The sequence below is a fragment of the Centropristis striata genome, chromosome 14, assembly GCF_030273125.1.
Source record: "Centropristis striata isolate RG_2023a ecotype Rhode Island chromosome 14, C.striata_1.0, whole genome shotgun sequence".
Taxonomy (NCBI): Eukaryota; Metazoa; Chordata; class Actinopteri; order Perciformes; family Serranidae; genus Centropristis; species Centropristis striata.
Genome location: NC_081530.1, coordinates 9,593,220 through 9,610,120, shown reverse-complemented (window position 1 = coordinate 9,610,120; position 16,901 = coordinate 9,593,220). Strand labels below are relative to the sequence as shown.

Below are 16,901 nucleotides of genomic sequence, written 5' to 3'. Positions count from 1 at the left end.
AAAATCCACCAAGACTCCTGAGATACAGAATGGATCCTCTTACTCCCTGATCAGGCTCTCTAGGCCCACAATTGTTTTTCTGGCGAGTGGTCTTAAGTTAAAAATCTAAGAACTTCCTAAGAGAGAAAACTAAGAACTTCCTAAGACATAAGACAATTCTTAAGGAAAAAATAAGGGGAAAATGGTGAATAGCATTTTAGGAACATTCTTAGGAACATCCTATTTTCTTTCTTAAGAATTTTCTTAAGTTTTATCTTAAGAACACGTTTGTTAATACAGCCCCTGGTGAATTACATCACATGTAAATCAAGTAATTTCTGAAAGTGGAAGCAAAGTTGTAATCCCCTTGACCTGTAAAAAGAAAAATCATTGTGTCCCTTCATGCAGTTCCCAGGTGTAACTGGGGCACAGGTCATGTGGCTGACTGTGCGTTGACCCCGCCAGTCCTTGATAGACTGGTACAGACCGAGTTAATGACTGAGGTAAACATGATAAATGTCATTCACCCCACCAGCTCCTGCACTTCCCTTCCCTGTGCAGCTGCTGAGTTTAACTAGCCTTATCACAGCCACCACGTGGAGGGAACCTGGATCCGTTTGCATGGGAAGTCCAGGGTTACTTTTCCCCCCTTCAAATGTTAAAAAAGGGCTGGGTTTGTCGTGACCAGCTGACATCCCTGATAAATACTGTAGGGCCTGAACTGGACAGTAGTTCACTGTAGCGGCACAGCTCATGATTTCTGGGGTTGGTTTTCCTTTGCTGGAGAGTTTTGCGGATACTTTTCCCTTCACAATGTTTCCTCTGGAAGAGATTACAAACAGCTACCGGGATCAGCACCCTCATAATATCCTTTATAACATCTTGAGCGGGAGGGAGAGTGGCTCCATCAACAACAAACTGAAACATAATGCCGTAGCATATAACTGCCACTGTGAGCAGAAGAGGACGGTTTGCCTAAAGGACCCAAAGGTCACCTGTAAAGTGGCCTCCAGCGTGCTGGTCAAAACCATCCGCTTTGTGAGAAGTTTACCATCCTTCAGTCAACTTTCATCGCAAGATCAGTCATCGTTGTTAACACACTGCTGGGTTCTGTTATTTGTTCTGGGGCTTGCCCAAGAAAAAATCATGTTTGAAGTGACTGATGCACCAAATTCAAGCATCCTTAGACAGATTCTGCTCGGACCAGGACTCGCTGAAAAGGACTCTGATCAGCCCACTCTTGCTGGAGTCCACAAATTAAGAGCTTGCTTGCATCAGCTGTGGAATCTGGATCTCAGTCCGAAGGAATATGCTTACCTGAAGGGTGCCTTGCTGTTTAACCCAGGTAAAACTCTTGTTGTGTTTTTATTTTCATTTTTTATTGCATTTTCCAACATAGACAAAACAACAAACAACACACTGTGGCCACAAAAAACAAAAATCCAACTACTTATTATGTAATACAGACAATACAATGAAAATGCTCTGTCCCATTACGATTGACAGTGATGTAGCAAATACACATCTGGAAAGAAGTGAAGAGTCGTTAAAAAAATTAAAACATTTTTTTTTACAAAAAACTCAATTTCCATTTCGAGAGAAAATGCTTTATTTTTTTGAGAATTAAAAATAATAATTATAAGTAAATGAATGTCCTGCCTTATAACCCAAAATCATCAGTTAGCCAGTTTCTCTCATTGCCATCTATCATCCCTTTTAATACAATAGTTGAGTCTTTTACCAGCATATTTAAAGAAAGGTGCCTAGATCTTTAAAAAGTCATCCATCATACATTTAAATCTGTGTGTTAGATATTCCATTGGTATTAGGTCAAATATCACTTTGTGCCAGCCCCCAATTGTTGGGGATGCATTATCAATCCATCAGAGCAATATATTAGAAGTTGTGTTTTAATAACCATGCCGTTTAATTAGATGTGAGCTTAAACAGAAACTTATCTTTGTCTTCTTCAGCTGTTCAGGGATTGAGCGCCTCGTTGTTCATTGAAGGCCTCCAACAGGAAGCTCAGAGAGCGCTCCAAGAAGTCCTCCACGTCCTGCACCCTGAGGACACAGCTCGCTTCGGCCACATCCTTCTAGCTGCTTCCACCATTCACGCTGTCAGCCACAGCCTGGTCACAGAGCTCTTCTTCAAGCCACTTATTGGCAATGCAAATATGTTACATTTATTAACAGAGATGTTGTTTATGCAATGAATAAACCTTATATGAGTGAATGTTATTGTATAGAATTTTATACAGTGAACCTTATTTTAACCCTTTAATGCACAACATATAAACACCTTCTAATGCACAACATGGGTCAAAAATGACCCACATTCATTCCCCATGTTATTTAATGCTGCTGTGTGTTTGAATATCTTTCTATTTTATTTTTTAGAAACGTAGTGATAAAAAAAGTGATACACTGAATTAACAATTTGAGTATATGTGTAACTGTGTTTGTCTTATTTTTAAGGTTTAACTTTAAAAGAGTTGTTAGAACCACCAGATTACATTGGAAAATCACATATTTTAACATTTGAGATTTATTAGAGCCACCAAATAATAATTTCCATTGAAAAAAAACACCAATTTAACAAAATAGGATAGTTAATATTTGTGTCTTCTTTGTCAGGTTTTAAATTGGTGACTGGTGAATTGATGACAACATATAAACACCTTCTAATGCACAACATGGGTCAAAAATGACCTTGTGCATTAGAAGCGTAGTGATAAAAAAAAAAAAAGGTTTTTATTCAAAAAGTTAGAAATCAAAACAAAAAATGTGGATGTATGCTAATCAAAAACAAGTTAATTGAGGAAAACCTGCAATACTGAAAGATGAAATTAATTTATTGCAAAGTTCTAGAAAAAAAAACGTAGTCGGGTCACTTTAGCCCCGTGTTGTGCATCAAAGGGATAAAGGCACATGAAATAAACCTTTTAATATCAGCTGGATGAAATTGTGGTTTTAAGTGACTTGACTTTGAAAAAGGACGTATACTTTGACTCCCTCATGTGGCCACATGTGGCAAACATCAGGCAAACCATTCATTTTTGTTGCACTTCATTTATTTTATTGTTTTTATAATGACACATCAGTTAAAAGATGGATTAAAGTCAATATAAGAACCTGCCAACACATCTTTGCTGAAAATACATTACCTTGGTGAGAGGCCCAAGCATTAAACATTCTTATTTAGAATTTAGGAAGCTTTCTGAGAAAATCTATTGTGCAAATGAAAACAAATGCTAAGCTTTAGCAGACAATTAAACCAGTTTGGTGAAAGGATAAGTAGTATATTAAGATAATTACGGTATATATGACACAGACATTAATCACTTCAACAATAGTCTGCTTCTTGGTCGAAACCAGATAAACCAGTTTTCATTAGAACCACCCTGATGCTGCGGCCAAATCTCTTGACACACTGAAAATATACTGTGGTGTTATTATTATTATCTCCGTCCATATTACCCAAAGTCCCAAAAGTACTTTATTCTTTATATTTAGAGATGAAAATAGGGCACAAGAGGATAGATGATCTGGACAGTTAAACAATATACTTTTAGAATATTAGCTGCCCTTGTGTGTTAAGTGAAAGAGCTACAATAGGGTCCATAAGCTAATGCTGATAAGAAGGACACAGAGCTGAATAAATTCCACTGAGTCAGCTGGCCAAATTCCCATCAGCACCCAGGAGCAAACACAGCAAGCAGCAGGGTCAAGAAAACATTCACTTCATGAGTCAGCTGGGGATAATGTCACTATTAGTTATAGGACATGATACAACCCTAAGTCTAGCTGCAATTCACACCAGATATCACAACATATTTAGTTTAGTTTAGACTTAGAGACAGGACGGCCACAAACAGCATCCAGAATGCATCAAACACCTGGTGAACTGAAAAGCTTAATGCTGTGTTCACACCAAACACAAAGTGAATTTTAGCCTCGCGGGATCATTTGTCTGGTCTCTGTACAACTATACTGTTTAATTGTAGCTCAGACAACTCAACAATATTTTTTTTTGTTTCGCCTCTTTGCACTGATGCGTTGCATTAAAAATGTCCTTTGTGTTTGGTGTGAAAACCCCAAATGAGCTCTCTGCTTCATATGAGCTTCATGTTATTACTGTACACAAACAATACAATGTGCTTTGAACAAAAAGGAAATCACATTATACAATGTATTAACATCATAAATGTCTCAATCGAAACAAAAGGAAAAAAAACTTAACTCAAGGTTAACTTACTAACTTTTTACGTAGCTTTCAACCCGACTTTCCACAGGGGGGAAACATATTATTTACCTATTTTCCAAGAGAATACCACTTTGCATAAAGAGTGAATCTGTGGGAAACAGCTACCTTGGCTCTGTCCAAAGGTAACAAGATACTCCATCAGCACCTTTAAAGCTCACCTCTAAACACGCAGAAGCAAAAAACAAAAACAAATTGTGACCAAAAAATAGTCTGTGAATAATTTCATGAAAAATCACAACTTGGAATTTACGTTACATACCCAGGATCACGGATGCTTAAAGTATGATTTCAACTTTAGAAACATTGCTATGCAGATTTTTTTTTAACTTATAACAAAACCAGGCTAGCCGTTTCCCCATGTTTCCACTCTTTATGCTAAGGACTAGCATATAACTCTCCACAAGAAAACAAATAAGCGATTTCGCCAAAATGTCAAACTGTTGCTTTGACAGAAACCATTCATATTTGTAGTGTACTACCATCACACATAAAAAACACACCTAATATTAGAATGACAGGAATAAAGCCATTTCTGGATATCAAACTGACTTTTTCTTCACACACACATACATATATAGTTTATATATGTATGTATTATATATGTATGTATTATATATTTATATAGTTTAGGGCTGGGCGATATATCGATTTATTTTTAAATGTGAAATGGAATTAGACCATATCGCATATATCTATATAGTTCAATTTTGCACTGTGATCCTTGCTCCAGGCAAGCTGCGGCTTATATTTAACATATATTTTTATTTAAACGTGCACTTTATGGAGCTTTGATTTTTTTTAAAAAGTTGTTATACTGCATTTATGGTCACTTAAATAAATAGTTTCAATAAAACTACTTGTGACATGTCCTATTTGACTTTGACTGAAAAATTGCTCTTACTTTGCAATAAAAATATCGGGATATACTGATATTCAGCCTAAATATATCGGGATATGACTTTTGGTCCATATCGCCCAGCCCTACTATAGTTACTTCATCCCTTCACACTGTGGCCACTATGCCAAAAATGCCAAATTATAAAAACTATCAAACAGAAATTTGTGATCATTCATCTTAAATCACTGAGATACATAACCATTCAATTGAAAGCACAAAATACAGTTTAAAATCACATAAATTAGTTTAAAATCTAACAGGATGATGAAATGTGCCCAAAAACAACTTACACTAAAACTAAATATCCTTTGCATATCAGAATAATTACCAATCCGGTTTCATGAACATAATGATAAACCGTGATAGAATAAGAGCTGCTGGTGATATCTGCCTGCAGGGCAAACTCTCATCAAGCAATCCTTCAATATACACATTATTAATCATAAATATCCACACACAGAGCCCTGAGTTCACTGAAGTCCTTCAGACAATGTGAATAGTCACATTTTCTTCTTCCACAGCAAAGCCATGGTCTCTACAAAGAGCTCGGCTCAGCCAGAGACTCCTGTGCAAGTAGTGTCTCCTTTCAGCGTCCCATACGTGACCTTGTGGACGCAGCATGACAAATAATTCAAGCATAAATCGCCAGCGTGCAGCAGGAATCATGTTCTCACAGAGGTGCGAATGAGTGGGACACCTGAAGAATTAGTGTCTGTGTGAGAAGGTGAGTAGGCTGTTGGAGAACTAGAAGTGCGTCCTGCAAAGAAGACAGAAGAAACACGGTCATTCCTCAGCTTTAAATCTGCTGCTGACTGCTCTCCCTGTTCACAGTGCACTGCCACTAGAAACCATTTCACACCAACATCTGGGATATTTTAACAGGATTTTCTCAAAACTGACAACTTCTGGCAGTTACTATTTTTATTTTTATGTAACTTACGTTTTTTACATAACTTCCGTGGCTCACGTCGTAACTAAAACTGTCTTTTATAACACCTTACCAGGAAGTTTTTTGCCCTAAGCCTAGGTCAGTGGTTTTGTAGCCTAAATTCACTGGAACTGCAGCCTTTATTACAGCCACGAACCGTACGTGTATGTATAATGACGTGCACTGCAAAAAAGGTGTGTCTAAAAACAAGATAAAAACACTAAATCTGAGGGAAATGATCTTGCAGCATGGACAGATAATTTCACTTGACAAGATTTATTAAATTAAGGTTGTTAAATCTATGTTGAATGCTTAAAATAAGAAATTAACTCTTAGAACAAGACAAATTATCTAACACTTCTAAATCTAAAACTTTTCTTTTTTATCTTGGTAAGAAACAAATAATTTGCAGTGTGTGTGCTATTTTTCAGACCACTCTTAAGACTTCATGGTACTCTGTAAGTTATTTTAACCAATAGTAGCACTGACGACCTGTGTTTTTCTGTGCAGGCCCTGTTTTGTTTGTTCTCAGGCACGTGCCTCTCAGAGCTTTGAAAGCTACCAATTACTTAACACTAGAACAAGTTGAACTACAGTAAAGCTACTAGGGATGGGCGTTTGGAAGAACTAAACTAAAGTGACATAGACAAAGTAGTTCAAACTACTTCTATAAAAATGATCCAACTAACAATGTACATATAGCTCAATGCTCATACTGCCTTATAACTGTCAGTTTACACATTGAGAACGTTTTGAGCTCAGCAGTGTTGGGGAGCAGTGATCTACATGTAATTTAACTGGTATTTAACTACATTTTGCAGTAGCTAGCTGGTAGTTCAACTGCATATATATTTGTGTAGTGATTTAAGCAGTTAAATTACTTTTTTGTACTGGACAAAGGCGGGTCTCAGGCTGACACACTCGAACTCCCACATATACAGATACGCACACATCTCTTCATCTCTGTCTTCCTGTCCTGTTCACCTCTGTCATATTGTTTTGTGTGTTTTTTATACATTTTGGACGGGTTGATGGCAAATTTCGTTGTACTACCCTGTGCAATGACAATAAAGGCTTTCTGATTCTGATTGTGTGTGGAGTTAAACTACTAGTTCAATTACATGTAGTTCACTACTCATTTACACTGGACCAACAATGGTTTCCCATTACAGAAGTCCACTGATCAACAGTTTGTGGTGATGCAAACACATGGAAATACGTTGTGTGTGGATTTCACTGCACTTGTAGTTTTCTGGATAATGTAAAGTAAACCCTCCTCCTGCATCTCTCCCTTCTGTCCATAGCCCCTCCCATCAGACTATTAGGTCATATGCAGCGCTAGCTATGAGCTGAGCTGATACTGTTTTATTGCATTTATTGTCAGACTCACTTTTAGACTCTCGTTTTGATAAGATAATTCATCAGGAATGCATTATCTGAATGGCTATGCACATACATGGGTTATGGCCTAACGGGATATGACCAGTGTCTGGCCAAAGTCTCTCATCACAGGTTCGATTTCCTACAGCCTGAAAACAGAGCCTACCCCAGGTTTGATGGGTGTGTTTTCAGGAGGTGCGAAGTGCCAAATTAACTATTTATCCAAATCCACTTCATCACACTAATGTCAACCATTACCATAGAGTAATGATTGACATTATAATCTACCAATCCTCATCACGTCAAAGGTCTGGAGAAGGTGGCTATTTGCCGTTTCCATGGTTTCATTCACCGATATGTAGAGACTTATAAATTCCATACAAAGTAAAGTAAAATACTAAGATTGTAACTCATATACAACAACTTCCTTACTTACTACTAATAAGCAATAATTCTGAGGTTCTTGAGGGAAAACTCTTAGTTAATGTCTTACTGGTTGTATAATAAGGCCATGCAGAATAAGGCTACTTAATAATGACTAATTAAGAGCAAATATGTCACTTATCTACATGCTAATAAGCAACTAATTAATGTTAAATATGTGTTCCCTCATCTAAAGTGTTACCACATTTTCCTATAACAAGAGCTGCTAAACGCTGCCAATATTTGCATATTACAACAAATGAATCCAAATTATTCAGCCTTTGAATTTTTTAGTTGTGCGTTATCAAACCTCACTTCATCAGGTGATTAATTCATTAAGTGAACAAGAAGAATGGGCAAAAACAAATGTCTTCAATAATAAATATGGTACATATTATTGTTATTGGTTATAGTTACTATGTACTGCAAAGAAATACTAAGAACCGTATTTTAAATTTCCTACCATAGAATATTATATTTTTGTTACCCTCATGTCTCATTGACTGTTTCCCATCAAACACCACTTTGCTTTGGCATCTGACTCCCCACCACACTGTTCCTCTTCATTCTAACAGCACAGCTCTGATGACATGTTGCAGCAGCAGGTGAACAGGTTGCATTCAAGTTCTAACAAGTCATTTACAACAAGTTTGTGCAGTTAAGAGCGTTCGGTGAATCCCATTTTAAATATTTGAACAAGCGAGCCGTGCAGAAAAATGTAAGAGGGATTTAGGATAAGAAAAAAAAAAAGTTCTTTCATTGGGCCCACTATTGTATTCTCATATTCTCCACATTCCATCTACATTCCCAGTTAAACTTCTGGGATGTGATTTCATAACTTCAGAACAGACGTGCACTTCACTGATGAAAATGATTTACATTTTTAGTTTGTCATTGGTGCAGCAGCTTTATGAGATAACACAACGCTTTCCATGAAGCAAGATCAAGACCTAAAATAACTATTTAGGCATCATTTTTTAAGTTAATTAGCGCCACCATACTCTTCTCACCAAGCTAAAGGAAAGAAAAAACTCAAACTCAATGAGATTAACAAGAAAAGCTTACTGTGTTACGAAGCCCTTAAAGTATCTTCAAACTAAATCACTTTTGCAGAGCATATTTCTATTTCCTTAAAAGGTGCATTAACATTTTCTGTGTTGTATAAAAGGTCACTAAACAGCCTGTTGTAATCACACAAAGGCAAACTGTAAAACAACACAGGGCGGCCATAAAGGACACAGAGGACACGTCCTGTGTATTTATTCAGGTCATAAAGGTGTTTTAGAAACCTGGCTGGGAGAGTACAATTACAAACTGAAAACCTGAAGTGTGCTTTATAGAATGAGTCCAGTATTGTTAGAATCAAGAAAGTTAAAAAAGGACTCAGTGGCCCTCAAACTGGTGAGTGGGCCGCCCTGATACGAGGGTACAGAGTCACTGCAGGGTGGGGCGTTCATGGCCCAGTGGAAGAGTGGAAAAAACTCATGTAGTCACCATGGTTATTACAGTTAACGAAAACTAACGAAATAATAAAAACTAGAATAGAAAAAACATTTTTGTTAACTGAAATAAAAATAAAAACGAGAGTTTTTATGAAAACGATAACTAACTGAAACTGTATTATGTGGTTACAAAACTAACTAAAACTAACTAAAATTATAGTGAAAATTGGGGCTAAGATGGATAAACCAAAGGAAATAAAGGCAAAATTTATTATGACCTCTTTGAATCTCGCACCCAACAAATACCCAACTACAAAAAAACTAAAACTAATAAAAACTAAACTAAAACTAAGCAAATTCTAAAAATTAAAACTAACTAGCAAACTCACTCTAAAAACTAACTAAAACTAACTGAATTTGAAAACAAAAATTCACAACGAAAACTAGAATTGAAAAAACATTTTCGTTAACTAAAATAAAAATAAAAACAAGAGTTTTAAAAAAAACTATAACTAACTGAAACTGTATTTTGTGGTTACAAAACTAACTAAAACTAACTAAAATTATAGTGAAAATACCCTTCGTTTTCGTCTTTGTCGACTTTTTTCATACGTAAACCTTTTTGGTTGATATGAAATCTATTTCATCTATTTGGTTTTATGACTTAATAAACTTATTGGGGCTGAGATGGATCAGACAATGGAAATAAAGGCAACATTTATTGTGACCTTATTGAATCTGGCACCCAACAAATACCCCATTACAAAAAAACTAAAACTAATAAAAACGAAACTAAAACTAAGCATTTTCCAAAAAATAAAAACTAATTAAAACTAACTGAATTTGAAAACAAAAAAACCCCAAAGAAATTAAAACTAAAACTACTGAAAAATTCAAAACTATTATAACCTTGGTAGCCACGACAGTTAGGAAATGCTTCAAATATGGATGTTGCTGTTTAGAAGCTTCAAATTCTAAAACATGGCTGCTTTGTGCACATATTTAATAGAGGTGGGAGAAAAAAAATCGATATATTATGGTATCGCGATATTTTGCGTGCCAATATAAGTAAAGTATCGATATTTAGCGTTGCCAAGGCCGGCGGTATTTTCGCCGTTTTTAATTTTTTTAGGAATAATATGGAGATACTGGTATCATATGAAACTAGAAGAGATAAGATAAATAATACAAGATAAATTAAAGCTGCAAGCAGCAATGAACTGGCCCGAGCAGAGTGCACTGCAAATTATTTTCTTTCTTACCAAGATAAAAAAAAATTTAGATTTAGAAGTGTTAAATAATTTATCTTGTTTTAAGAGTTAACTTCTTATTTTAAGTGTACAACATGCTTATTTCTAGATTTAATAATCTTAATTTAAGAAATCTTGTCAAATGAAATTATCTGTCCATGCAGCAAGATCATTTCGCTCAAATTTAGTGTTTTTATCTTGTTTTTAGACACACCTTTTTTTGCAGTGTAAGGAATCTATAGGCACCGTGTGCGTCAGGATATCGTGTCAGGAAGTTGACGAAATCACACTGCAAAATTAGACTTTTTTTATGTTTCATTCAAAAAAATTGAGAGCAGTGAAGCTTAAAGTTGAGGAAAGTTTGAGAAAATGCTGCAGTTGTTGTCGTCCATACATGTTTGATATCAGTTCAGTTTGACTGAATACTTTGTTGGTCAGTCTGTGGGTTTGATTCTCATTGTGGAAAATAAAAAGACTGACACTGAGAATTTTCTCTTATTTGACAAAACAATTCTCGATTCAGTTACATTTTTTGGACACAAACTGCAGTTAAACAGTTAAATCGCAATATATTGTACCACAATACTCCCCATATCACAAAATGCTTAAAAATGGCAATAATATCTTATCTTGACTAAAGTATCTACATAAAATTGTATCATAGGGCCTCTGATGATTCACACCTCTATAATTCAGCACAAAATGCATGTAACAAATGGTATCAACCCACAAATTGCTAAACATGTATAAACCTCAATAGGTTTAACAACTTGACATTGCTGAGCTGCATTTCAGATTAATCTTCAGGGTCACAGCTTTCAGATGATGTACACCTCTTCTATGTGGTATTTACTGTTACCCTGCTATCTCCCCCTAAACATCCCACAACCCCCAATTCCCTCTATGAAAAGGGGCAGCATCTGACGAAAAAAAATCTTAATCTCTTTCAAATTCAGACTCTTTGTCTTGTCAGAAACAAAAGTGGATGTTGTGACTGTTTTGTAATGAATACAAACTGACATATGCTGCCTGACAGGTACTGTGTGAGCAGCAACTACCTGAACAAACGCATGTCGGACTTCCCCTTTTGTAACAGCCAAGTTATGGAAAACAAAAACCGGGAAATCAGTGAATGACACATTAGTCGAGCTACATCCTATTTTCATTCAAAACAGAATTACAAAGTTTATAAGAACGTAAGACTACAAGAAGCTAACCATGCACATATTTTTTTATTTCTGTCCAGTGTTAGAAACATTCTGGAGGGCAGTTCAGGAGAAAATCATCAGTACATTTTATTTAAAGAAGCCATTAAAACCACTTAATATTCTTTTAGGTATTATTCCATCCGAAATTGAGAAGGAAGGAGATAAATATCTGTATACAGTGATACGTATAGCTGCATTAAAACAGATCACACGAAATTGGTTGGATGGTAATTCACCATGCATCAACAAATGGAAAATAACTGTAGATGAGATTAAGGAAATGGAACGAATCACCTACAAGTTAAGAAACAGAGAAGAAGAATTTAAAAGAAACTGGAGTAAATGGTAATGGAAATAAATGGAGTCGTTGATAATAGTTTGGGGTTTTTTTTTTGTTTTTTTTCTTCTTGTCTTTCTTTTCCTCAATGAAACAATTAATTGAATAAGCAAACAATTAAAAATGAATATCTTATTTACTTATTTATTTATTCTTTTGGCATTGCCTCTTGTAAAAAATGCATAAATGTGGCAAGATGAATTGAATATGTGATGAAGCTGTTAATATTTGTAATTTCATAACCTGCAATAAAGTAATAAAAAAGAAAAAAAAGAACGTAAGAGTGAACTATGTATGAAATAATCAGGACAGGTGTCTTACCTCCATTGGTCCTCCACATCTCTCTGGCACACTTATCAGAGGAGGTCAGTTCTGATATTTGGATGTTTGGATTTAATTTGGAATCATCTTGAGGAAACAGAGAAGAAGAGAGTGATGTTTACTGGACAGCAGAAAAGCAATTCTATGGTGTCTCAGAGGAAACACTGATATTTGTGGAGTTAAAGGGACAGTTCACCCCAAAATCTAATATATATATATTTCTTTTTAAATCCTACCTGTCTCCAACCAAGGTTATGATAGTTTTGGATTTTTCATTAGTTTTGGTTTAATTTTGTTGTAATTTTTTGTTTTCAAATTCAGCTAGTTTTAATTTGTTTTTAGAGTGAGTTTGCTAGTTTTAGTTAGTTTAGATTTTTTGGAAAATGCTTAGTTTTAGTTTAGTTTTTATTAGTTTTAGTTTTAGTTTTTTTACAATTGGGTATTTGTTGGGTGCAAGATTAAAAAAAGTCACAATAAATGTTTATTGTTTAATCTTTACTTCCTTTGCCTTAACCATCTCAGCCCCACTAACTTTATTAAGTCATAAATCCAAATAGATGAAATTGATTTCATATCAACCAAAAAGGTTTACGTATGAAAAAAGTTGACAAAGACGAAAACGAAGGATATTTTCACTATCATTTTAATTAGTTTTGTAACCACAAAATACAGTTTCAGTTAGTTATAGTTTTTTTAAAACTCGTTTTTATTTTTATTTTAGTTAACGAAAATGTTTTTCAAATCTAGTTTTCGTTGTGAATTTTTGTTTTCAAATTCAGTTAGTTTTAGTTAGTTTTTAGAGTGAGTTTGCTAGTTAGTTGTAATTGGGTATTTGTTGGGTGCGAGATTCAAAGAGATCATAATAAATTTTGCCTTCATTTCCTTTGGTTTATCCATCTTAGCCCCAATGAGGTTATTAACTCTTACAGTTCAGGGCCTTTTGAGTGTAGACATCTCAGTCTCAGTAAACATATTTACCATGTGTTCCTGCATGTTCACCAATAGAATCCTCTTTCTAATAGAAACACTGGATTATGTATGAAAAAAGTTGACAAAGACAAAAACTAAAGACATTTTCACTATAATTTTAGTTAACTTTATTTAGTTTTGTAACCACACAATACAGTTTCAGTTAGTTATAGTTTTTTTTAAAACTCTCGTTTTTATTTTTATTTTAGTTAACGAAAATGTTTTTTCAATTCTAGTTTTCGTTGTGAATTTTTGGTTTCAAATTCAGTTAGTTTTAGATAGTTTTTAGAGTGAGTTTGCTAGTTAGTTTTAATTTTTAGAAAATGCTTAGTTTTTGTTTAGTTTTTATTAGTTTTAGTTTTTTTGTAATTGGGTATTTGTTGGGTGCGAGATTCAAAGAGGTCATAATAAATTTTGCCTTTATTTCCTTTGGTTTATCCATCTTAGCCCCAATGATGTTACTAACTCTTACAGTTCAGGGCCTTTTGAGTGTAGACATCTCAGTCTCAGTAAACATATTTACCATGTGTCCCTGCATGTTCACTAATAGAATCCTCTTTCTAATAGAAACACTGGACTATGTATGAAAAAAGTAGACAAAGACAAAAACTAAAGACATTTTCACTATAATTTCAGTTAACTTTATTTAGTTTTGTAACCACACAACACAGTTTCAGTAAGTTATCTTTTTTTTTTTTTTTTAAACTCTCGTTTTTATTTTTATTTCAGTTAACGAAAATGTTTTTTTTATTCTAGTTTTAGTTAGTTTTGGTTAACTTTAACAACCATGGTGGCCTGTCCCTTTAAGATTTGAAAAACTACAACTCACTGTTGTTGCTGAACGAGAACGAGCCGCTCTCCCTCATGGTCTCGTTGCCGCTGTCCGACAGCGTCCTCTCCATCCTGGAGACGTGCGGCCTCTTCTTCGTGCTCTTCCGGGTGCTGATGCGGATGATGCCGCGCACCAGCCGACACTCGGCCTCCTGCTCGTCCATCTTGTGCTCCTCTGCCAGTGAGTTGATGAGGTGGTTGATGGTCTTGCTCTTCTTCAGAAACACAGAATCTGAGGTGCACCTGGCCAACTCTTCGATCTGATACTCGGAGTAGAGCTCCAGCAGCTTCTTAGTGATCAGAGAGTCTACGTCCTCCTCGCCGTCCTCCCAGTCATCGAACCTCATGGACTCATGCAGGGACGGGTGGCTGGGCTGCGTCTGACCACTAGGAGGACGCACGTAGGACGGAGCGTTGGATTCAACTTCTAAATACTCTCTTGGACTGTCGACTTTCACTCCCCCGATGTGGACATCCCCCAGCCAGTCTGTGGCGTCGTCTTCTCGGTTGTCTCCTGCTTTCACAGATTGAAGGCTCACCTTTTCTGGTTCATCTGGGGAGCTCTCGTTTGGCGCCAGGCACGGAGCGAGGATGGAGCGCTGGCAGACCCTATACAGGCCGCAGGTGAGCACACTGCACACAAAGGTCCTGCAGCTCCTTGGAGGGCCGCAGGGATTGCAGGTTTGTGTTGCAGAGGAAGGGTCAGCTGAGCCAGGGATGAAGCCCAGCGTCTCAGACTCCTTTCCATTCGCATCTTTCAGGTGAGCTTTGTGGATCGTCTTTGGCTCTGGGGTCGGGAGTCTGTCTTCCACTGGGTCCACACAGCGCTCCTCATAGGACGACCTCTGGCTGCTGCTCCGGCTGGGTCCATGCCTGTAGCTGCCAGGACCTGAGCTGTGTCTCTGACTGCCAGTGCTGCCGGCGGACATGACTTACTGCCCCCAAGATCTGCACAAGCATGAGAGAAAATGAGGTCAATTGAGGTGACTACATGGTAAGAAAGTGTTGCAATAGCACTGCTAAACAAGTTATCAAAGCTGTCAAAACTTAAATCACTTGAAGCCACCTGAGGGCATCTCTCTTCAAAACAAATGTGAAACTTCTATCCCCAGGTGGCAGGTAAAGTAATCCGACTGGTTCTCTGGAGGATATTTGAGCGCTCAGGCAAAGACAATTAGCTAGACACTGTATGATGTCATGGGGATTTCTGAAATTGAACTAAAAATGTTTCATTGCAACTATTAAATGACAGCACACATATTATATATCAGTGAAACAAATCTATTCAACCAAAGCTTAAAACTGCATGCAAACCTGCCTCTCTGAATCAATACACCAATTACACACTGCAAAAAAGTGTTGTCTAAAAACAAGATAAAAACACTAAAAATGAGGGAAATTATCTTGCTGCATGGACAGATAATTTCACTTGACAAGATTTCTTAAATTAAGATTATTATTCTAGAAATAAGCATGTTATACACTTAAAATAAGAAATTAACTCTTAAAACGAGATAAATTAAAGTTCAAGCAGCGATGAACTGGCCCGAGCAGAGTGCACTGAAAATTATTTGTTTCTTACCAAGATAAAAAAAAAACCTTTAGATTTAGAAGTGTTACATAATTTCTTGTTTTAAGAGTTAACTTCTTATTTTAAGCATACAACATGCTTATTTCTATATTTCTATATTTTAATCTTAATTTCAGAGATCTTGTCAAGTGAAATTATCTGTCCATGCAGCAAGATCATTTCCCTCAGATTTAGTGTTTTTATCTTGTTTTTAGACACACCTTTTTTGCAGTGCACCAAATTCAATTCAAAACACAACTTTTTACTTTAGAATAAGTTAAGCATGCACCTGTTTGAAGGTTGTGTGAATACCAAGTGCAAGACAAAGTCCTCCTGAAACTTAACTTACTTTCGATTATGATTTTTTTGTGCATATATATTAATTCAAAACACAACAAGCTTTAAATGACCATATTCTGAAATAGTGTGTGGCTCTCCTTGACATGTCGGTATGTGTTGGGAAGAATGTTTACAGTAGCCATACCATGAAGTTAACCACGGCTAATAAACAAACAAATGAAATTAATTTTATTAATGTCGTTTAACTTAACTTCCACCACCATTAATTACACGTTATTTTTTTTTACACATAATAAGTCATAAGCCCTTTAGTGTAGAAGAACAATTTTCACTTTCATGGCGACTTGTCATCGCGGCTCTTTCCTCCATTAGAGGACTCACTAACCAAACATTACTCACAGTATACACGGTGCCTCCAACAACTGACTTCGGTATTAATGTCGTCTTCACTACCTTACATTAAGCATTTCTGTTTTTAATCCATTCCGACCGTCCCCAGTGTCAGCTCCGCTTTAAAATGTCAATTTCGGTAAAGTTTTCGACCAAATCTGTACCTGCGCGTCAAGGTGGAGGAAAAGCAACAGGTAGTCACAACAAGAGGCTGGACTTCCGGTCGAGAATTACAAAATAAAACTCAAGTTTTATTGCCATTGATTTCACCTGAGAATTTATCTTGGTAACGATAACAAGTGCGGGAGAGGTTAAAAACCCTTAATGGGCTTATAAAAAGCACCTCCCCAAGAACTATACAAAAATTCAAAAATCAATTAACTAGGGCTGCAACTAATGATTATTTTCA

At 36.1% G+C, this 16,901-nt stretch overlaps 2 protein-coding genes across 3 annotated transcripts; one reads left to right on the top strand and one right to left on the bottom strand.

Annotated features, from left to right (window-relative positions):
* Positions 1-649: 649 nt before the first annotated feature.
* Positions 650-2,529, top strand: nr0b2b (nuclear receptor subfamily 0, group B, member 2b). The gene is made up of 2 exons (XM_059350545.1): positions 650-1,324; positions 1,953-2,529. Exons 1-2 carry the CDS (start codon positions 733-735, stop codon positions 2,192-2,194), a joined length of 834 nt encoding a protein of 277 aa, XP_059206528.1. The 5' UTR covers positions 650-732; the 3' UTR covers positions 2,195-2,529.
* A 654-nt stretch (positions 2,530-3,183) lies between these two features.
* On the bottom strand, positions 3,184-16,649 carry kdf1b (keratinocyte differentiation factor 1b). Of its 2 annotated transcripts, none has more exons than XM_059350544.1 (4): positions 16,502-16,649; positions 14,231-15,180; positions 12,433-12,519; positions 3,184-5,900 (listed from the first exon to the last, which is right to left on the bottom strand). In XM_059350544.1, the coding sequence occupies exons 2-4, from the start codon at positions 15,159-15,161 to the stop codon at positions 5,806-5,808; spliced, it is 1,113 nt and encodes a 370-aa protein (XP_059206527.1). In that variant the 5' UTR covers positions 15,162-15,180; positions 16,502-16,649; the 3' UTR covers positions 3,184-5,805. The 2 variants fall into 2 exon arrangements, with proteins under 2 accessions (XP_059206527.1, XP_059206526.1); XM_059350543.1 differs by lacking the exon at positions 3,184-5,900 and adding an exon at positions 11,573-12,034.
* Between the last annotated feature and the right edge of the window lie 252 nt (positions 16,650-16,901).

Bases quoted from the DNA above. Each gene is read 5' to 3' on its own strand.
- kdf1b (XM_059350543.1), bottom strand. From the start codon at position 15,161: ATGTCCGCCGGCAGCACTGGCAGTCAGAGACACAGCTCAGGTCCTGGC. The intron at 12,520-14,230 runs GTGAGTTGTAGT...TGTTTCCTCAAG, and splicing joins GTTCTCGTTCAGCAACAACA to ATGATTCCAAATTAAATCCA. The intron at 12,035-12,432 runs GTAAGACACCTG...TCTCATCTACAG, and splicing joins GATGTGGAGGACCAATGGAG to TTATTTTCCATTTGTTGATG.
- nr0b2b (XM_059350545.1), top strand. From the start codon at position 733: ATGATTTCTGGGGTTGGTTTTCCTTTGCTGGAGAGTTTTGCGGATACT. The intron at 1,325-1,952 runs GTAAAACTCTTG...TGTCTTCTTCAG, and splicing joins TGCCTTGCTGTTTAACCCAG to CTGTTCAGGGATTGAGCGCC.